This window comes from Zootoca vivipara, chromosome 5 (genome assembly GCF_965207765.1).
Source record: "Zootoca vivipara chromosome 5, rZooViv2.hap1.1, whole genome shotgun sequence".
Taxonomy (NCBI): domain Eukaryota; kingdom Metazoa; phylum Chordata; class Lepidosauria; order Squamata; family Lacertidae; genus Zootoca; species Zootoca vivipara.
The window spans coordinates 1,782,456-1,805,487 of NC_142588.1; the positions used below are offsets into that span (position 1 = coordinate 1,782,456).

At 46.4% G+C, this 23,032-nt stretch overlaps 2 protein-coding genes and 1 long non-coding RNA gene across 5 annotated transcripts in view; 2 read left to right on the plus strand and 1 right to left on the minus strand.

The window, feature by feature from the left end:
* KIAA0930 (KIAA0930 ortholog) overlaps positions 1-23,032 on the minus strand; it is a 55,023-nt gene that overhangs the window by 22,648 nt on the left and 9,343 nt on the right. Inside the window, exon 2 of one of the 3 annotated variants that reach the window (XM_035137603.3) lies at positions 7,607-7,733. The exons of the other annotated variants lie outside the window; for them this stretch is intronic. The gene's annotated coding sequence lies outside the window, so the exon portion shown is untranslated. The remainder of the gene's footprint in view (positions 1-7,606; positions 7,734-23,032) is intronic. 3 annotated transcript variants of the gene reach the window in all.
* On the plus strand, positions 259-11,918 carry LOC148685543 (uncharacterized). Its single transcript, XR_015950087.1, has 3 exons — positions 259-434; positions 5,329-5,469; positions 11,320-11,918. It is a non-coding gene; the product is annotated as an uncharacterized LOC148685543 (long non-coding RNA).
* LOC148685544 (uncharacterized) lies at positions 4,018-5,278 on the plus strand. The gene has a single exon (XM_088669956.1). It carries the CDS (start codon positions 4,153-4,155, stop codon positions 5,167-5,169), a length of 1,017 nt encoding a protein of 338 aa, XP_088526082.1. The 5' UTR covers positions 4,018-4,152; the 3' UTR covers positions 5,170-5,278.

A 23,032-nucleotide genomic window follows, 5' to 3' on the forward strand; every position in this document is an offset into this window, starting at 1 on the left:
GAAGAAGGTGTGGTTCCCACAGAGGGATAAAGGGAGGTGGAACAACGCTGAGGACTCAGATGAGTCATCAGACTAGTCGTAAGTCAGTGAGAGCCGTGGCTTGAGACTGTAGCTTGTATTTGTTATTGTAAATAAAACTTCTCTTCAACGTTGAAACGTGTGGGCGTCTTGAGGTCGAGACTAACAGCATGACTCATCTCTTCATTATCTACTGCTGCTGAAACAAGCCAACTGATTAAAGGAAAGAATGGAGGACGAGATGCAGAGGCAGGCGGCACTGCAACAGCCGGTTGTGCAGCAAGAAGCAGCAGCAACCCCACCAATTATGGACCCTACACAGATTCTTTGGGCAGAGAATCAAGAACTGAAAATGAGATTAGCACGACTGGAAGGAAGGACGGAGGAACAGGCAAAACAGCTCTCTGATTTATCCGGTAGGCAAATGACAAGAAATTTGATACCCCTTCCTCCACGATTCAGTGGGGACAGTGCAGAGTATGATTCCTTTCGGGCTGCCTGTTTGTATTACTTAAGACTTAAAGGGGAAGAATACAGAGATGATGAGGCCAGAATTGCTACAGTGCTGGGGCTTTTAGAAGGGGTGGCAAGGCAATGGATTACCCCTTATATGATGGCCGCTGATCCAGTCCTTAAGAGCTTACCGGCATTTTTGAAACTCATGGACAGTACATTTAAGAACCCAGCCCAACAGGATGTGTTGGAGCAAGAATTTTTGAGTCTCAGACAAGGGAGAGGAAGTGTAGCTCAGTACTGGTCTAATTTTGTGATGTATGCCAGACAATTGGGCTGGGAAGGAAAGGCCTTGGTAGGCTTGTTCAAGGCGGGGCTATCTGAGGAAATTCGTGATGAGTTGGCGAAGATGCCCAGATTCAACACCTTAGAAGAGCTGGGACAAGCCGCATTGCAACTAGGCCTGAGGTTCCAGTCGCGGAACAAGATGCGAAGAGGCTTAGGGAGATCAGAGAGTCCCAGAAGCTTTGTGCCATTGGAGACTAAGGGTTCACTGGCTCAGGATGAAGAAGAGCCCATGCAATTGGGTGCTCTCAGAGGGGGCAGAGTAACTGGCATTACACGGGCTGAGAGGGAGAGAAGGCGAAGAGAGAGATTGTGTTTCAATTGTGGTGCAGCTAATCACATGGCCCGGCAGTGTACTGTGGGAAGGCCACGAGGCACAATATCTGGGACGGATATAACAGCACCAGAAGAATGCAGAGAGCTGCTGTCGGGAAAAGAGAAGCCCCAACCCGTTCTGGAGGCCTCAGGTTGGGACGAGAGGAAGCAGCAGGGCCTCCACCGGGACCGGTCATACCAGTAATCACTGTGCGTGCGATGCTGCGACTCCCAGATGGAAAGAGTGAGCGTGTGGAGATTCTTATAGATTCTGGAGCCTCCACAGATTTTATTGATGTAGACTTGGTGAGTAGGCTGGGAATAGAAACACAGTCATTGGAAGAGCCTTTAGAAGTTCGAACTATTGATGGCAGATCGCTGCTATCTGGTTGTGTATCGGAGGCCACTATGCCCATTGGGTTAGAGTTGCCAGGCCATCGGGAAGTTATTGCGCTTCATATCACGAGATTGTCATCCTATCCCATAGTTCTGGGGATGAGCTGGCTGGCGCGACATGATCCATTGATCTCCTGGGGTCAGAGGTCCATGACCTTCTCATCGGTATACTGCAGATTAAACTGCTTGGGAGTCAGGCCGGAGAGTAGTAGTGAGGCCAATGAAACAATGGTCTCAGGGCCTCTGACGGGGAAGGAGACGCAGATACCGCCTCAGTATAAGTCCTTCAGAGATGTCTTCTGTGAGAAGGAAGCGGATCGGCTGCCACCACACCGACCATACGATTGTAAGATAGATCTACTGCCAGGAGCAGAAATACCAACCAGCCGTTTGTATTCAATGTCCGAGGTAGAGTTAGCTGACTTACGGGAGTTCCTGAGGAAAAACTTGGAGAGGGGGTTTATAAGACCAACAAAAGCTCCAGGAGGAGCTCCTGTCTTCTTTGTAAGCAAAAAGGGGACTTCTGAGAGGAGGCTAGTCGTGGATTACCGCCGGACCAACCAGAGCATGATTCCTAGTCGTTATCCATTGCCAAGAATTGGGGATCTGCTGGAGAGGTTGAGAACGGCAAAGATTTTTACAAAACTAGACTTGAGAGGGGCTTATAATCTGATAAGAGTGAGAGAGGGAGATGAATGGAAGACGGCCTTCAACACCAGGTATGGAACATTTGAGTATCTTGTGATGCCATTTGGATTGCAGTCAGGCACGGCCACCTTTCAGGCATTTATCAACTACGTGCTATCAGATCTTATTGACAACTCGGTAGTATCCTACTTGGATGATCTCTTGATTTATTCGGAGAGTCCAGAAGAGCATATACAACATGTGAGCGAGGTGTTACAGAGACTGAGGGAACATCGACTGTACGCCAAATTAGAAAAATGCCAATTTCATGTGACGGAGGTCGAGTTCTTGGGTTATAGGATCACCCCAGAGGGGGTGCACATGGATCCAGAGAAGGTGCAGACGGTGTTGTCATGGCAGAGCCCTAAGTCTCGAAAGGACGTGCAGAGATTCTTGGGATTTGCTAATTATTACAGGCGATTTATACATCAGTATTCAGGAATCACGGTGCCAATAACAGAGTGTCTGAAGGGTAAAAAGGCATTCCGATGGACCGAAGAAGCTCAGAAAGCCTTCGAGAGGTTGAAGAGCATGTTTGTAGAGGAAAGGTATCTGGCTCATCCGGATCCTTACAAGCCGATGGTGGTGGAGACAGATGCGTCGGATAAGGCGCTTGGGGCAGTGTTACTACAAGCAGATGAAAAGGGGGAACTGAGACCGTGTGCTTTTCATTCAAGGAAACTAAACTCGTCTGAACAAAATTACACCATATGGGAAAGAGAGTTGTTAGCCATTAAAGAGGCCTTGCAGGTATGGCGACATTTTCTAGAAGGAGCTCAACATCAGGTGGAGGTGCGTAGTGATCATAAGAACTTACAGTACTGGCAAACGGCACGTCATTTGAACCAACGTCAAATCAGGTGGGCACAGTTTTTTGCCAGGTTCAACTTCAGGATAAAGTACGTGACAAGTGCGCAGAATCAGGGAGCGGATGCCTTGTCCCGTAAGCCAGAATATTTTGGAGCTGAGACAGGAGGGGAGCAACGATTAATTCTTAAACCTGAGCAACTGCAGCTTGCAGCGGGGACGGTAGTGGAACGGTCTGAGTTTCAGCAGCAGACGCGGAAAGATGTGTTCGCTCGAGAAAAGAGAAAAGCCATACAGAAGGGGGAGGCCCAGGCAGAAGGTTTTTCAGAGCGAGGAGGGTTGTTGTACAAGGGGGAAGCTCTCTATGTGCCAGAAGGTGAGCTTCGGGCAAAGGTGCTAAGACAATGCCATGACTGCCCAACGGCAGGCCACTTTGGGCAATGGAAGACAGAACGCTTAGTGTCCAGAGAATTCTGGTGGCCGCGTATGCAGGAGGAAGTCAAAGAATACATCAGAGCCTGTGAGGTTTGTCAACGGGCAAAGAGGCCGTGTGAGACCCCAGCGGGTCTGCTTCAACCATTACCTACACCACAGGGGCCATGGGAAGTTATTTCCATGGACTTCATTACGGACTTACCTGCTTCACAGAGACAGACAGTAATTTGGGTGGTGGTAGACTTGTTTTCTAAGATGGCGCATTTTGTGCCTTGCAAGAAGCTGCCGTCGGCTCAGGAAACAGCTCAACTCTTTGTGGAGCATGTGTTCAAGTTGCACGGATTACCGCGGAAGGTGGTGTCAGATCGGGGAACGCAGTTCACCTCCCAGTTTTGGAGGCGGTTGATGCAACTATTGAAGGTGGAGGTGTGTCTTTCGTCGGCCCGCCACCCGCAGACAAATGGTGAGTCTGAGCGGACGAACGCCACCTTACAACAATATTTACGATGTTATGTTAATTACCAACAAGATGACTGGGTCGAGAAATTAGCGTTGGCCGAGTTTGCATATAATAACGCGGTGCATACATCAACAAGACAGACGCCGTTTTTCGCATGTTAAGGGAGAAACCCAAGGGGATTTCCGGGGCAGGGTGAGAGTTTGGCTGTGCCCGCAGCTGAACAGTTTGCGGAAGAGATGGAAGCATTGCACAGTATTCTGCGGGACCAGCTAGAAAAGGTGAAGGCCCAATACAAGGCAGAAGCAGATAAACATCGACAACTGGGCAAGCAGATACGGGTGGGCGATCTAGTCTGGTTGTCCACAAAAGACTGGCCAAGTAAGGGACGTTGTCGAAAACTACAACCTCAGCGGGTAGGACCGTTTGAAGTGCTGGAGCAAATCAACCCTGTGTCCTACAAGTTGCGACTACCAGCATCAATGAAGATGTATCCTGTTTTCCACCGGTCGTTACTATCGCCGGTAACGCCTAAACATCGGTACCAGGAGAGACGAGAGCCACCACCGTTACCAATCTGGGTGGAAGGTGAACCAGAGTACGAGGTGGCCGAGCTCCTAGACTCTCGCAGAAGGGGTAAAGGGTTGCAGTATCTAGTGGCTTGGAAAGGATATGGTCAGGAGGAGAACTCGTGGGAAAACGCGAGTAATATACATGCGTCCAGGCTGCAGAGGGAGTTTCACCGCAGATATCCCAATAAACCCAAACCCCTAGATTGGGTGGAAGAGCAAGCAGAGGGGGTACTAGAAACGAATGATGAACTTGATTGGGAGGAAGAGGTGGAGGAGCTACAACCGGGTTGTAGTTATTGGGAAGATGAGGACGAGGAATGGTGGGAAGTAACCCAGAGAGCGCCAACGACGAGAGTGGGGGAACCTGAAGGACGGGAGGAGGACCCTAGAGAGGGGGATGATGTCAGCATAGGGTTAACAAGTGAACACTCAGAGCTGACTGATTTGGACGGTGGCCCAGAATTGGGGAATGCAGAGGGGGAGCAGAGTGAATTTAGAGAGATATCAGGAAACAGCTCTCCCGAAGCTCTTAATAATCCACTCGGCGTGAAGCAGAGACGGAGGGCTGGATTACAAGAAAGGGGGAGGCTGACGTCACTTAATAGAAGGAAGAAGGTGTGGTTCCCACAGAGGGATAAAGGGAGGTGGAACAACGCTGAGGACTCAGATGAGTCATCAGACTAGTCGTAAGTCAGTGAGAGCCGTGGCTTGAGACTGTAGCTTGTATTTGTTATTGTAAATAAAACTTCTCTTCAACGTTGAAACGTGTGGGCGTCTTGAGGTCGAGACTAACAGCAAGACTGCATCCTTGGATCATCTCAATTCTGATTTCTGATTTTGCAGATTCTTCATGACATCAGAATTTGTGTCACATGCATTTATTTCTACATTCAGACACACCATTCCCTGAAGCACACCAGCTGTCCAAAACTGATGAGGATGAGTCAAAGACATGGGCATGTGTAGCGGATCCCACCACTAAAGGTAATGGGACCCCTGACCATTAGGTCCAGTCACGGACGACTCTGGGGTTGCGGCGCTCATCTCACGTTATTGACCGAGGGAGCTGGCGTACAGCTTCTGGGTCATGTGGCCAGGATGACAAAGCCACTTCTGGCAAACCAGAGCAGTGCATGGTAATGCCGTTTACCTTCCCACCAGAGCAGTACCTATTTATCTACTTGCACTTTGACTTGCTTTCAAACTGCTAGGTGGGCATGAGCTGAGACCGAGCAACGGGAGCTCACCCCGTCGCAGGGATTCGAACCGCCAACCTTAGACCACAGCGCCACCTGCATCCCTCCCATCCTATCACTAACTGCCCCCAATTAAGCCTGTAGTGAACCTGGCTCTGCTGTCCATCACAGTCTACCTTATTTTTCCATGTATAAGATACCCCCATGTATAAGACAACCCCTATTTTTTAACCCAAAATTAAGAAAGTAAGTTGTTTAGCTTTTTTGGGGGGGTCACTTCTGCTAATCGCTCACCCGCCTGCCTACCACTGCCAATCGTTGCCTCAGCCACTGCTGATCGCTTACCTTGCCGCAGCCACCAATCGCCTGCCTGCTCGCCGCCAAGAGCCCACCCGCCCACTTGCCGCAGCCGCTAATCGCCTGTCCAATTGCCGCGGCCACAGCCAATTGCCATCAGGCCTTGCCACAGCCACCAATCAGCCGCCCAATCGCCGCTGCCAATCTCCCACTTGCTGCTGCCATTAATCACACGTCCCCCCTCTGCATTCACTATCCGTATATAAGACACAGAATTTTTGCCTAATTTTTTTTAATAGCAAAAAGCACCATCTTGTACATGGAAAAATATGGTCATTTAGAGAAATTGTAGCTTACTCCAACTGTGGATGGTTCAGACAAATGAGGATCAAATCATGATTTCATATGAAAAACTCTCCTGAGACTCACCCCTGATAGTTCTAATAATGCTGAACCATGACTTATTATTGTGTCTGAGCCAGTGTCAAATAAACTTTTCTATGATTGAGATTTTGGCAACTTCTGTGGAGTGTTTTCGAGACAGAAGGTACATGAAGGAGCAAGCCACCTGCTCACAACGGTCTTCCGTGTATAGAAACAGATATTTATTTCCATATAATCACCTCTAGATAAACGTCGTTATTGTATTCTGTGCTAATGAGTGGCTTGGCTGAGGTACTGTGCAATGTTATCAATGTCTGTATACTGTATGACACTTCTCCCTAGAGATTTGAAGGCCTGAGGGCATGGCTTCCACCAATTCTTTTTATCCAGTGGCATTTATCAATTCATGGTGACGGAGGTTATGGATTTAACGTCCATGCGCTACATGGCAAATGTTCATAATGTCACAATACATCAGGAAACAAAAGTGCATCCCAGTAAATGCAACTACCATGCGGATAAAGGAGTTTGCTACAAGCACTTATTTTGTATAAATTCTTACAATGTGAGGTTGTTCCCTGTTTGTGAAATGCTCTCCCCAAGGAGGTTCGCCTGGCACCTTCATTATATGCCTTTAGGCGCCAGGCAAAAGCGTTCCTCTTTAACCAGGCCTTTGGCTAAGCAACATCCAATGCCCTTTTAAAATTTGGGTGGGTGGTGGGTGGGGCATATTGGATTGTAGTTGTTTTTATTATGTATTTTGTGTTTTTATATTGTGGTTTTATGTTGTAACCACCCTGAGACGTGCGGGTATAGGGCGGCACACAAATTTAATAAACAAAATAAATAAATAAAAATTAAAAGGTTCATTATCCAGTTTAATTCCTCTCCACGTGTATTATCTTGTTGTAATCTTTCCAACAATCCCACAATTCAGTATTGGTTATCCCTACATTATTTGCCAAACTGATTTTCAATAAAGGAAAAAGATTACCAACATTCTATTCCATTATTCCAATACAATTTAAAGTGTTTCTGGTCTCTTTCGAAGTTATTAACACTCCACAGAGTGTTACGTTAAAGAATTATGATAACTTGTAAAGTAATGAGCATTGAGCCCCAAACAGCCTTTCGAAAAATCTCATTAGCACTGGCAACAGAACAACAGAACACAGTGGGTGGAGTTATTTTGGGCAGTGCTACAAACTGCTCTTTATTCTAGTGCAGAATAAACTCACTGTTACCTGCCGAGTTGACTGAATGTTATATGCATGTTGCATGATGGCCTTTGTTGTAGGGCAGGGGTGTCAAACTCAAATTCATCGGGGGCCGCATCAGAATTTTTGGTCACCCTCAAAGGGCCGGTTGTATCTGTAGGAAAAATACCCTTTAAAAGAGGTATCAGGGGGGGGTCAGGGGGGAGGAGGGGAGAGGACAAACCCAGCTTTAAAATGGACCCCCTTTGACTCTCAATGCCCACGGGGTCTACTGGTGGCAGAAGTGGACTTGTGTGGGGAGGGAGGGAAGAAGGATGGAGTATATATATTATGTTTTGTTCTGTTTTGTCTATATTAAAATCAATAAAAATTATTTTTTTAAAAAGACTTTAAAGGCATGCACAGCAACATTACCTTTTTGTGCAGGGAGTGCGGGTGGGTGGCGGCGAGGTGGCAGGTTAGTGGTAGTGGTGGGGGCCTGATCCGGCCATAGGCCGAGTGGGGGAGGCGGCGATCTGGTGGGAGGCCGGCTAGTGGCGGCGGCGGGAGGCCGCTAGCTCTGGAGGCGGGGCCCGATCCGGCCGTAGGCGGGGCCCGATCCGGCCGTAGGCCGAGCGATGGAGGTGGCGGGAGGCCGCTAGCGGCGGAGGCAGGGCCTGATCCGGCCGTAGCCAGAGTGCCAGAGGCGGCGGGAGGCCGCTAGCGCTGGAGGAGGGGCCCGATCCGGCCATGGGCCAAGCGCTGAAGGAGGCAGTAGGCCACTAGCGGAGGCGGCGGGGCCCGATCCGGCCGTGGGCCAAGCGCTAGTGGCGGCAGCGGGGGTGAAGGCTGGCGGCCACGCAGGCCACATGACGAGGTCTGGCGGGCCGGATTTGGCCCGCGGGCCTTGGGTTTGACACCCGTGTTGTAGGGGTCTCAGTACAGGTTCTCCAGAGAAATGCGAAGGGAAAGAAATGTGTTGGCTCTCTAGAATACGGCTTCGTTAACAGCACATTTATGTAACACATTTGGAATGTTTTGCTTATGTTGTCTCAATAGCTGATCAGAACAAGAGTTTGTAAACGTGCTGGTTGTGGTGTCTTATGTGCAACAGCTTTTGCATTCATTTCCATTAATTTATTCTCTCTGCACACACATTGTGCTATTCATCTTATACAAACACTATGTCCAAACAGCTGAACCAGTACAATTTGTGCTGGCCAAACTCCTTTCCATCTGTAGCAAGCAGACCCACAGGGCCCTATGCCTTGGACACTAACAGCTGGAAAGGCCCATAAACTTTCTATCACACCTTGGTGTCTGAGCCAGTGGATTATGGATGGCTTGCATCAACTGAAGACAGAGTTGTGTGGCCAGTGGTTGCAAAGGCTTTGAAGTTTGCAGCCTGTGTGTACTTTATTAATGCTATTCTACTTAACTAATACCTAATTTGGGACGCGGGTGGCGCTGTGGGTTAAACCACAGAGCCTTGGGCTTGCTGATCAGAAGGTCGGCGGTTCGAATCCCTGCAATGGGTGAGCTCCCGCTGCTCGGTCCCTGGCTCCTGCCAACCTAGCAGTTCGAAAGCACGTCAAAGTGCAAGTAGATAAATAGGAACTGCTCCGTCGGGAAGGTAAAACGCCGTTTCCGTGTGCTGCTCAGTGGCTTTGTCAAGCTGGTCACATGACCTGGAAGCTGTACGCTGGCTCCCTTGGCCAATAGAGCGAGATGAGCATCACAACCCCAGAGTCGGTCACGACTGGACCTAATGGTCAGGGGTCTCTTTACCTTTAATACCTAATTAGTAGTTTCTTACCCAGAGGTCAGCAAACTTTTTCAACTTTTTCCACTGCCCCTCAGACCTTGTGGGGGGCCGGACTATATTTTGAAAAAAAATATGAATGAATTCCTATGCCCCACAAATAACCCAGAGATGCATTTTAAATAAAAGGACACATTCTACTCATGTAAAAACACCAGGCAGGCCCCACAAATAACCCAGAGATGCATTTTAAATAAAAGGACACATTCTACTCATGTAAAAACATGTTGATTCCCAGACCATTCGCGGGCCGGATTTAGAAGGTGATTGGGCCGCATCCGACCCCCGGGCCTTGGTTTGGAGACATCTGTTCTTACCCATGTCAAGCATCCTGAACCAGTGTATATAAAACAGGTTTAATACAGCCATAGAGCTTCTGTGGCCAGTTTATATGTTTTCCTCAGAAGGTGGTGGACTCTCCTCCCTTAAAATAATATTTCAGAGAGAGATGCTTCAGCATAGAAACTTTATTTATGCAGATTGTCAAGTATAAAGGAGGCAGGAGATGTGTTAAAAATTGGGCAGATGCAGGCATGGAAGAAATCAGTAGCAATTATTACTTGGGCTTTAGTATCTCCGTTGAACTCCCAGTTTAACCTCTTCAGGGCATTGCTGTGATACTCCATGAACCATGGCAAGCAATTATTTGTACATTCACATTAGCTTCAAGGATGTAATAGGCCAGTTAAGTGAACTGTAGCATAAGAGAGCAGACCAAGAGATATGTAGGTTAGGCAAGGCAGTCAAACGCCACACACCTCATATAAAATCCTCCAAAATTTCACACTGAACACACAGATTCCCCTGAACATTTACAAATTGTGGAAGGCTCTTCCCTGCCTGCTCTACACTATGAACATTAATTGTACAGAATATGCGAGACACTCTATGGCAGGCAACTTTGGCCCTCCAGATGTTTTGGACTACAATTCCCATCATGCCTGACCACTGGTCCTGTTAGCTAGGGATCATGGGAGTTGTAGGCCAAAACATCTGGAGGGCCACAGTTTGGGGATGCCTGCTTTATGCACATGGGCACTATGTACCAAGCACTATGTTGTTGGCATCCGTCTGCCTCAGGAGACAATGGAGTGCACCTCTAAGGTTGAGATCAAACTGCTACATTAACAACATCCATGGTGCACAAGCCTGGGTCGAGTGTCTGGAGGTCCTGGGCTGCCCAGACACCAATATCCCCCTCTCGGCCTCAATGATGTGGTCCAAAGGAAAGCAGAGCAATATGTTAGGCACCAGCTTGGCTGAAGAGTTGCCAGAAGAAGGTGTACAAGGCACCACCCAGCACTCTGAATTTGTGTAGGGTTTACTCCTTAGCCTTTTCTTCTTCCAAAGAGATCCCTCAAGGCACTGGAGGTTTAGGACCAAAGTGTTCCTTCTCCTAGATGGGCTACCTTCCCAGGTAGGTGAGCCCCACCTGCCCCTCACTGCCCTCTACAGCATGTGCAGTAACCGCCTTCTTGACCACTGGACTCATTACTGGTCGTGTCCACTAAATCCACCGGAGCCTGTCTTTGCACACAGGGGAAATCACCAACTCACCGAGGCTCCCCTGGTTTAGCTGGCCAGTCACAGGCTGATAGCTTCTAGAAGCCACAGGTAAGAGCTGCATCAGTCCAGCAACTGTTTAGATGGGAAAGTTGCAGGCCAGCCCTAGGCATGCTTACTTGCAGGTATCCCACTGCAAGATCTTTCCATGAGGTTTCCTTTCAAAGTTACAGGGCTTCAGACTTGCTTCTTCCCCATTTACTTCAACAATTACCGCCCAGTCAGCCTGACATCAATACCAGGAAAGATTCTAGAGCAGATCATTAAGCAAACAGTCTGTGAGCACCTAGAAAGAAACGCTGTGATCACTATAAGTCAGCATGGGTTTCTGAAAAATAAGTCATGTCAGACTAATCTGATCTCATTTTTTTTACAGAATTACAAGCCTGGTAGATGAAGGGAATGCTGTGGATATAGCCTATCTTGATTTCAGCAAGGCCTTTGACAAGGTGCCCCATGATATTCTTGTAAAGAAGCTGGTAAAATGCGGGCTAGACAATGCTACCATTCAGTGGATTTGTAACTGGCTGACTGACCGAACTCAAAGAGTGCTCATCAATGGCTCCTCTTCATCCTGGAGAGAAGTGACTAGTGGGGTGCCACAGGGTTCTGTCTTGGGCCCAGTCTTATTCAACATCTTTATCAATGACATGGATGATGGACTTGAGGGCATCCTGAGCAAATTTGCAGATGACACCAAATTGGGAGGAATGGCTAATACCCCAGAGGACAGGATCACACTTCAGAATGACCTTAACAGATTAGACAACTGGGCCAAAGCAAACAAGATGAATTTTAACAAGGAGAAATGTAAAGTACTACACTTGGGCAAAAAAAAAAAATGAAATGGTCAAAGGCCTGGAAACAATGTCTTATGAGGAACGGCTTAGGGAACTGGGTATGTTTAGCCTGGAGAAGAGAAGGTTAAGGGGTGATATGATAGCCATGTTCAAATATATAAAAGGATGTCATATAGAGGAGGGAGAGAGGTTGTTTTTTGCTGCTCCAGAGAAGCGGACACAGAGCAATGGATTCAAACTACAAGAAAGAAGATTCCACCTAAACATTAGGAAGAACTTCCTGACAGTAAGAGCTGTTCGACAGTGGAATTTGCTGCCAAGAAGTGTGGTGGAGTCTCTTTCTTTGGAGGTCTTTAAGCAGAGGCTTGACAGACATATGTCAAGAATGCTTTGATGGTGTTTCCTGCTTGGCAGGGGGTTGGACTGGATGGCCCTTGTGGTCTCTTCCAACTCTATGATTCTATGATTCAATAGTGCTTGAAAAGGAATGAGTCAGGCACTGTCAAGCAGTTCTATTGACCTCAGTGGAAGATTTAGGAGGAGGAGGAGCTTGGAAGCTAGAGGATGGTACCTAGTTAGAAGACGGAGCCTGGCAGGGTGTGATTGGGACACACAAACCACACGGCACCTTGAGGGTAGAGTCTGAGGAGTGTGTTAATAGCAAATATTCTTGTGAGGTAAAAATAGCTTGTTCTCTTAATTTTAGCTACCTGCATTGAGACCTCACTCCTTCCCCTGGAGACGCTGAGGCCAGAGCGTGTAGTGCCTGTTCAGTGTTTTAGCCATTCCATTCTGTTTCCCTCCCACCTGACTTTCCTTCCCTCCCAAACAGTTAGTTACTCACAAACAAATGGGATGGGGGGGGGGCTGAGAATTCCAGTGAGAAAACATTGGCACAGTGCTAGGTGAAACCCACGCTTACCAGAATCTGCATGCATGCAGCACTCTGGTATTATCCTTATTCAGCTAAACATATTAAGAAACACCCAGCCCCAGGTATCCTGCAAGCATCAAAAATGTTTGTAGGCTCAAGGGTTTGGAATGAACTTATAAACCGCAAATTGCTAAGCCCTTTAGCATTCACAGGAAAAAAAGCATAAAAGATTTCAACGAAAATATTAGATTACCATAAGCAATCCACTACTACCAAGTTTATTCTTGATCCTCTTATTGACACAGAGGCTGAGCTGAAAGAACTCACTAATCTTAGGAAATATCACAAACAAGTTGCATTACCCCACCAATGTTCTTACCTTCCAAGTCCCGGACTGCAGAATCCGGGACCGGCAGCCATGTGACACCGGAAGTTGCGTCAATGTAACTTCCGGTGTCGCTTTGCCCTTCTATGGGCACCAAAAAATGGCCGCCGCCGGCTTCAAAAGTCGCTTCTACGTATGACCGGAAGTGCGTCGACGCGACTTCCGGTGTTGGTGGCGGCCATTTTTGGTGCTCATAGATGGGCGGAGCGACACCGGAAGTTGCGTCGACGTACTTCCGGTCATGTGTAGAAGCGACTTTTGAGGCCGGCGGTGGCCATTTTTTGTGCCCATAGAAGGGCAAATCAGAAAGAAAAAAAATGGCTGCCGGCAGGAGAAAATAACGGAGAAAAACGGGAGACGAAGTGATATGGGGGACCACCGGGAAAAGGTAAGTAAAAACGGGGGTTTCCCGGGGAAAACGGGGTACTTGGCAGCTATGCTAATGTTTAACAGTGGAGCAGGCTGCCTCAGAAGGTTGTGGGCTCTCCATTAGAGGTTTCCAAGCAGAGGTTGGATGGCCACCTGTCATCTTGAGATTCCTGCAATGCAGGGGGTGGGCTAGATCATTAGTGACATCATCATTGGCTATGTAGAAACCATTTGCTACATGATCCCCAGTTGGCCAAGTGTATCTGTTAGTGATCCAGAAAGAAAGAAAACCAGCAAGAAGAAGTGGGCGTGGCAATGAAGCAACCCCAGGAAAACAGCAGCAGCAAACATTTTGGAAAAAAGCTGAATATCTCCTAATTGAATGTTATGGGGAAGAGTTGCTTTACCCTCCTCCCTCCCTCTCCCCCAGGTCAGAGAAAGCAGGATATTCTACCCAGCCCAAAGATGCTGCTCAAAGTAACACATTAAATAAACCTGAGACAAATTTGTTAGTGTGAATTTAAAATGCACATGTGCATTCGTAGGAGAACAGTAATTCAAGAAATGCCTCATTATCTCATTGAACAGCAGCCCTTAAGAACACAAACAGGCCTGTGACTGTCTTTCAATTCGGAAGAGCCCTCCCACACCTCATGTTTTTACTCGGCTGCCAGATCCTCATCCCAATGCCCTTTAAAAGGACTGACCTGCTCTATTTCTTCACTGCTTCACATGCCAACCCAATTTTTGCCCGTCTGCAGTGTATGAGTCACAGGCAAACACACTCCTACACCTCACGCCAAACTCGTTACTCATACAACTAAGAAGTTGTCAAGCAGAAAAGTGGGACAATGGAGTCAAAGATTGTGAATCCAATTGCTGCAGAGGAAGAATCCAAATCTAAATTTTTGACCACTAGACATGGGCTGAAGTTATCTATGCTTCTCTGAGCACCTTGCTCAGATACATGCTCAGCAGGAATAATAACAGCAAAATGCCAAACAAAGCATTAAAACCAAAGCCATGAATACATTTATCATACACACACACATACCTAGATTTGCTATTGTGTCTATATACACAGACATGAGAACTCACATATTATGTGTATGTTCTTGGAAAGAACTAAGTTTAGGAACAAGCAATAACCACTCTCAGAATCTTCACTGGGGATAACTCCAGACAGGTACTTACTACAAGTAGGTTGCTTGTTCTGCAGCACAGACCAATACAGTGGTACCTCGGTTTGCGACCACAATCCGTTCCGCGGAGCCGGTCGCTCCCTGAATCGGTCACTCCCCGATGCACGCTTCTGCGCATGCACAAAGCACTGATAGAGCGCTTCTGCGCATGCATGCGCTGCGCAGATCACTTCTGCACATCTGAGCGCCGCAGAACCCAGATGTAAACACTTCCGGGTCCGCGGTGGTCGGAAACCGAAGCGGTCGCAAACGGAGGTGGTTGCAAACCAAGGTTTGACTGTATAAGGTTACCAATATAAGGTTTCCTGGGGACAGACCCCGGATTCACAAATCAGTCCCCATACGAAATCTATTGAAGTTGAAAAGTGTCCCCGGATTCATTGAAAAAAATCTGGTAATCTTAGACCAATATCCATGTGTTTGCTCCACGAAGTTAGCAATGACCACATTGTTGTTGTAATTGTAGCATTTATTTACAGGAAGTAAAAACCTGGGAATATACCATGGGTTAGAAGCAACAACATTAGCTCTCGTGTTTTTAAACGCCACTACGGAAACACACACAGAGGGCAGAAAACGTTAATGGTTCATGCTACACAGGCCAACCCAGCCCTGCATTGCCTAGACCAGCATTGTCCAACAGGTCTATAGGGATCACTTGTAGATCATGTGACTCTTTTCCTCGATTTCTGTTGATCTCTCTCCCCAAATAGCCCTTTCTCTGAGGAACCAGCATGCAGGGCTTCTCTCTCTCCCTCTTTCTCTCTGAAGGAGAAGAAGCAAGCGGACGGAGGTCTATGCAGACAGAGAGGCTGGGCAAGAGAGAGAAGCCCTGCACGCTGGCTCCTTGAGAGAAAGGGCTGGTTTGGAGAGAGAGAGAGAGAGAGAGAGAGAGAGAGAGAGAGAGAGAGAGAGAGAGAGAGAGAGAGAGGACCCTGTCCTCAACGCTATTTTCTTATGTTATTACAAGTATACAAAGTATTTATTTTTTCAAAATATATTGATTTATGATGAACTTTACAGGTTTTATGGAAGCAACTATCATTTGTTATTATTTTTATCAAAAGCTCAGCCAAATATAGTAAGTTGAAGTTGAAGAATGACAATGGGAGAGAGTGTTAGATCACTGCCAGTTTTTGTTATTGGACGGTAGATCTCAGGCTACGGACCTGCCTGGCCTAGACCGTACCCTGAGTGTCAAGGGTGCGTCCCAGACAAGGAATGCACAAGGCAGAGAGTTAACCCTTTATTGTCAAAGATAACACAGTCGTTTCTATGGCTCCGAGTTCCCATGCACACCAGCCTAGCGATCTAATTCTAAACAGCTATTCCCAGGTCTGTGCTCTCTGGAGCAGCTGCAGCAACAGGGGGAGTTCTCCCTCCACCACTTTATGTACCTTCCCCCAACGGGCTGCAAACATGCAGCTGCGAGGAAACCATTTCTGTCCTGTGGGTGTACTTGCCAGCCATATTTTATTCAAGTTGACACCCATGGGGGCGGGGGAGAGTAAGTTTCAGGAGCTGCTCTCACCCCAAATACATTTATAACTTTTCCCATTTCAACCTCCCATCTAAAGTAAGTGGTAAAAGGAAAAGGGGAAAGATAGGAAGTCACTCATCTAGGCATCTTTCTTTTACTTTCTACAACAGGCATCCCCAAACTTTGACCCTCCAGATGTTTTGGACTACAATTCCCATCTTCCCTGACCACTGGTCCTGTTAGCTAGGGATCATGGGAGTTGTAGGCCAAAACATCTACAGGAGGGCCGCAGTTTGGGGATGCCTGTTCTACAAGCTTCCTGGAAACAGTTTAATTTCACCCACCAATTAAATGCTATTGGTTAAAATGCCCTTAAAATGTCCACAATCCATTGAAACTGCTCCATAAGCAAGCTAAAGTAAAGTTGAACTATTTCTTTGTTCCCAATGTAATCTATAATACCATACTGGTCAGGTTTGCAAGGCGCACTAAGCCAAAACTTGGCCTAATGAGACTGTGTGAGCTCCCAGACACATTGCCCCTCCCTGGTACCTTTAACTGCTGCAATGCACTGAGCGAAGCCAAGGTTTGGTTCAGTGATGTTGTCCAGTGTGGTTAAGCCAAGAGCAAAACTAGGCTTTATTTCCCATGGGTGAAAGACCCAGTTTGGCACACCCACACACATTTGCGCGCGCACACACACACACACACACAGGCTGGGACCCTTAATGATGCACCTCTGGAGGCTTCACCTGGGGCAAAAATCCTGGGTAGCCCCTCCTCCCCCATAGCTATGGCTCTGGGTCAAGCTCTCTCTTCTCACTAACCATAAGCTGATCTTGGCAATAGTCTGTGGTTAGTAGAGAGAGAGCTTAACCATGATTCCTGGTTCAGAGGTTGCTCAGCTAAATCTTGCTTAGCTTAGCACACCAGTACACCTCTTGTTTTATTGCTTTCCCTCTCAAAGCAATTAAGAATATTTCCAATTAAAAGGGCATCCAGCATGTTGAATCTCTTTATCAACCAGAAGCCTTTTTACATGTTCCTAATTACATGTTTGCTCAAAATCTTTGGTTATAAGATTAAAATGCTGAGATACAAAGAGAATCATTTAAAGGGATGCTGAAGGCAGATCCTGCATTGCAGGGAGCATTAAAAACAGCTTAGAAACAATCTGATGAACGAAAAAGGGAAATCGTTGTTGCCCTTGCCTATTTTATTTATACAATTTGTATCCCACTTTTCTAGAAACAATTATATCCACAGCATCTTACAAGACCCAAATAATGCTAAAATAATCACTAAATTTGGTACATGCAATTACGAAGGAAAAAGCAATAAAAAGCAGCAGCAGACTAACACAAAATGACTAAAGATTAAAAGCTTGCTTTAATTGGAAGAGTTTTTAAAGCTCAGCTGAAAACAAGAAGGAATTGCAGAATGCTGGGCTACTGCCGAAAGGCTTTGGCCTCTGAAACTAAGCTTAGGAATCAGCCAGCTTCATGTGTGGAAAGAGGACTCAGGAGTTGTCCTAGCTGTGGATCGTTCAGGGATTTTAAAAGCTTAGCGTAACTTTAAAAGCACTTTAAACTGAGCCTGGAAAAGGACAGCCAACCAGTTTGAGGCAGCATCGGATGAACTACTGGATATTCTCTGATCTCCAGCTCCACTCAGATACATTTTGCAACAGCAGCAATTTCCAAAGCATCTTTAAAAGGCAACTGCAAAGGCAAGGAACCTCTGATCCTTGATCAAACTTTGGCAGAAGAGGTTGTTGGGGGAAGTCACACGCACCTGGCATACACCTGACTTCATTCACAACATCATAAATGACATCAGGTGTGTGCCAGGGCAGGGCAGGGCAGGCCTTCAAAGGAACTGTTGGGGGCATATTGTTGTTGTTGTTTAGTCGTTCAGTCGTGTCCAACTCTTCGTGACCCGGGTTGGAAGTTGGCAGCCACGCCGCGCCGGTAAGAGCGGGTGGTGGCAGGGGTCCCCAGGGGCCGCATAAAAGAGCCTCAGGGGCCGTATGTGGCCCCCAGGCCGTAGTCTGGGGACCCCTGTTCTAAGCCATCTTGCGGCATAGAAGTTCATAAACTGAGGCAATAGACTGAGAACTGTTTTTTGCTTTGTAAACAACATGTTTTCAAAACGCAAAGTAAATTTTTGCCAGATGCAGAGAAAGCGTTGGGGCTCCTGCTTGGATCCCATTGGCAATGGTCCCCTCTGGCAAAAGTGTGGCAGAGCAGAAAGAGCGACACAGAACGGCCACCCGCTTGCCATAGTGGTCACTGTCTGTGAAGCTTTTGCATGAAAAGAAGGTATGTCATACCAAGATGGTTGAGTTTCTGTTCTTCTTTTTTTGAGGGTTTATTTTATTTTAGGTTTCTGTTGTTCTAATTGGAAAAATTTCTAGTTTCTAATCGGGAAAATTAATTTTAGACTTTTCTTGGCAATGCATTTTAATACACACTTCCTCTATCAACAAACTGCATGCACATTGAAAGGGGAAGGGGAACCATCTCTGATGGTGGCTCAGAAGCATACTGGCAACCAGGGTTTAGGAAGATGAAAGCATCTAAAAGCTAGCTGGTAGACAAAGCATTGGAGCATAGAGCGTTATGGATATGTACAGAGCTGAGGTAATCACCTTGACAAAATGGCAGCCACTCTAGGTCACCTTTCTCTGTCAAATCACATGCCCTGACAGGATACAGTGGTGCCTCGCTTAACGAATGCCCTGCTTAACGAAATTTCCGCTTAACGAAAGGATTTTTCGAGCGGAGGTTGCCTCGCTAGACGAATGCGTTTTACGGAAAATTTGTCTAGCGAATCGCGGTTTCCCATAGGAATGCATTGAAATTCAATTAATGCGTTCCTATGGGCAAAAAAAAGTTAAAAAAAAATCAGTGCATTCCTATGGGATTCGCTAGACGAATTTTTCGCTATAAGAAAAGACCCGTGGAACGAATTAATTTCGTCTAGCGAGGCACCACAGTACGTGCCTTGGGAATACTTGTTACTTTAAAGAGGTGAGGATGGTGGCACTAGAAATTCATTGCTCAATGGCCAGCGGAACCCTGTTGCGAAAGGTAAGTGGCAACAGAAAATAACCAGAGTGACCCAGATATCCTCTTTCCTGCAGATTGGGCATACCAGTCAAGTTTTTAAGATGCGTTTTGGCTGTATATATAATAGGTGGCGCTGTGGGTTAACCACAGAGCCTAGGGCTTGCGGATCAGAAGGTCGGTGGTTCAAATCCTCACGACGGGGTGAGCTCCCGTTGTTCGGTCCCTGCTCCTGCCAACCTAGCAGTTTGAAAGCATGTCAAAGTGCGAGTAGATAAATAGGTACCGCTCCGGCAGGAAGGTAAATGGCGTTTCTGTGCGCTGCTCTGGTTCGCCAGAAGCGGCTTAGTCATGCTGGCCACATGATCCGGAAGCTGTACGCCAGCTCCCTCAGCCAGTAAAGCGAGATGAGCACTGCAACCCCAGAGTCGTCCGCGACTGGACTTAACTGTCAGGGGTCCCTTTACCTTGATAATAGGTGCAAATGCATAAATATTTAGGAAGTATAAAATTGGTGTGTTAAATACCTTCAATATCTTAGGACATTTAAGACATTGCTTACACTGTTTGAAATTTTCAACAGCATAAAAGTATTTCAGAAAAAAAAATTCAGGCAAAGGTTCGAATTGGATTCAATATTTTGTGACATTTAAGCTACCTGAAGTGTGTTTTACTGATTCAGCCCCCAAGTAAGCATTACAGTTCAAAAACTTTTCACTATTGGGAAAACATTTCAAGATATTTACACAGCACATAAGATTAACATGGTTCACTTCACCAACTTTATTAAAAAGTTTTGCTTACTTATCATGTCAGACATGACAAACCATATATGTATGTAAGTGGTTATTTATTGAAATACTCAGTGCTTTTCTTGGGGGGGGGAGGTGCCAGTCTTGCATATCCTTGAGTATCCCCAGAAAAAAATGCCCTGGGAATATTTAGAAACTGCACTTTTATATGATAAATCAAGGTGGTCAATTTAGGTCAATTTTTTTTTCTGGAAAACTCACACCATCATTCACCAGCTCTGGGAATCTGTGCTTCACATAACCTTAAGACACCACCAAAGTTTAAGACAGAGAAGCCTAGAACACGACAGCTTGCAATGCTAAGAAAGCGTCTGCATATTGGGCTGATTCAGACATGAGATTTAAATGGCTCAGATTGTTTCAAGTGGAAAGGGTCTTTATCCAGATCCCTTAGAAAAGTGAGGCCTGCACATACACGCTTTCTCTCTTTCTCACTCTTGCAGGGGCCAGATCCTGGGCAAGGGGTTCACTACTGACCAGAAGGGGTGGCAACCATGGCACATATTAAAAAATCAAAATGTGCCTAAGACCTGCCTACTTGGGGTATCCACATACTTGGGTTTGTTAATGAAGGTGGCTCATTTTTACAAACCGTAGTTAAGATTAACCACAGTTCAGAGTTCAGATCCCACACTAAACCACAGCACATCGTAACAGAAGCAGGTGCTTTCAATCCCATCTTCACGGCTTTGCTGGAGGGGAACTGGTGAATGGGGAGCCGAAGCGCTCAGGGGCTGCTAGCGTAGTTCTTAACAATACTAAGCCATGGTTTCATATTCCCTCCGAATACTGCTACTGTGTCGAAACATATTCTTACAAAGCATCTAGAAGAACATGTTTATGACCGATCTTGCACATTTCAGTTGCTGGCTCTGTTATTGATCTTCAGAGCTGTTGAGCGCCCAAAGCTGTCATGCCCTTCAACTGGATTTGCAAATGCTCTCCAGTCCCCTTAAATCAATTCCTCTAAAGCAGACCTGCCTGTAGGGGTTTGGCAGCAGCCCAATGGAGGCTTACTAATTCTGAAACAAGGTATATCCCTGGAAGCCCTCACTCAGCACTTTTCCATCACTAATAATAGAAGTGAGATCTAAATACTGTACTGTAATGATCATTTAAATTCTGGAGTTCCTCCAAATGCAGCCCAGGGAGTTCTACCACAGAACTGACTGCATTTTTTTTTAAAAAAAAGTACTGAACTGCAGCCAAAGTTATATGTGGGCTTTTCTTTGGACCTCTGGCATCTTGCATTAATAGAAGAGAAAACACATTCTACTGCCAGGAAGAAATCTGAGTCCCCACACAAAAAAATGGCACTGTCATGGATGCCTCCATTAACTGCAGCACAACAAAACAGAAGCAGAGCACATGCTTAGAACCCCTGGCATCCTTAGTTGAAGGATATTATGGAAGAGTGGGGGGGGGTGAGACTTTGGACTACCACAGGCAATGGGACAGATCAAAGGTCTGACTGTGGAAGGCAGTTTCATTAAAAAAAAAAAAAGCCTGTTCACTCTTTAAACAATTCTAAACTCTGAAAACAACATATGAAGAGCTTTTGGGTTACATCTCACTGAGATGTGTTCTGAATAAAGGTAAAGGGACCCCTGACCATCAGGTCCAGTCGTGACCGACTCTGGGGTTGCGCGCTCATCTCGCATTATTGGCCGAGGGAGCCGGCGTATAGCTTCCAGGTCATGTGGCCAGCATGACAAAGCCGCTTCTGGCAAACCAGAGCAGCACACGGAAACGCCGTTTACCTTCCCGCTGTAGCGGTTCCTATTTATCTACTTGCATTTTGAGGTGCTTTCGAACTGCTAGGTTGGCAGGAGCCAGGACCAAGCAACGGGAGCTCACCCCGTCACAGGGATTCAAACCGCTGACCTTCTGATCAGCAAGCCCTAGGTTCAGTGGTTTAACCCACAGCGCCACCTGGGTCCCTGAATAGTTCACCCCAAATTTTAGCTCTTGTTTTCCTTAAGGGGAATTAACACAAGCAGAATAAGCAAACCACAAGTTCTCCTTACTAATAAAATGGGAGATAAATACTACCGGTAAGAACAGATTGCTCACCCCTCTGTGACTTCCTGTGTACAACTGACAGTAATTAAACACACACACACCAACCTGAAAAATATGGCAGCCGAATATTCATCAATAAGGAATTTAAAGAGGTATGTTGTTTATTGTTTGGCAGGGTTGCTTTAAATCAAAGACAGTAATGCAGAGCCTGACACTAGAACCGATGCTAAGATACAGCCAGTTGGAGCTCTGAGCAACAGCACCTCAATGTGCAGCCAAGACCTCTGGTGACATCATCCAGTCTGCTGAGCAAGGGGAGTGAGTTCAAATCATGTCCTCCTGTCAGAAGCAGAAGCCCTTATTAACTTCCTGCTCACATTCCTTCCTCTTTTTCATCAAGCTGCAAGACTAAGAAACAAAGCAGACAAAGACGATCCTCGTTCCAGGCTGCCGGCCACCAATTAACCTAGATCGCCCCTCCCCAGTTTCAGAAATCCAAACACTGTTTCAGTAAATGCAACAGTAGTGTTGTTTTTCAAGAGTTATCAAAAATAGGTCCAACAATTGAATGGAGAATTTTAGTGATCTGCTTTTTCATCAATTAAAGCCTATTACATTTACATAAATGTGCATATTACTAAAGTCTGACTGTGGGTGTTGAAGAAAGTGCATGGTAGCTTTTGCTTACAAAACTGTAGCTACACATTGATAGAAAGAGCTGCCACCTTTAACATTTTATTTTTTTAATTCCTCATTACAGTAACAAAAGAGATATAAATATCACCATCCATTTGTCCCACATGTTTTCTGGATTCAGCCATTACAAGTTTGACATAGGAACAGACTGCATTGAAGAGTTCCCGCATCAATTCCATATACCAAAAGTATACCAGGCTCACACTTACGTAACTCAAACGACACCATTCATACATGAGAGACGCATCAGTAGACAAAGTGGTGAGCAGGAGGTGTGCAGAATACCACAAACCGCAGGAAAAACCTGCCCGGGGGGGGGGGGGGAATAGAACTGCCCCATAGTAACTCAAAAGTACAGAATGTTCAGTGGCTCAGATGGGG

Excerpts from the sequence above, each read along its gene's own strand:
- LOC148685544 (XM_088669956.1), top strand. The coding sequence starts at position 4,153 with ATGGAAGCATTGCACAGTATTCTGCGGGACCAGCTAGAAAAGGTGAAG.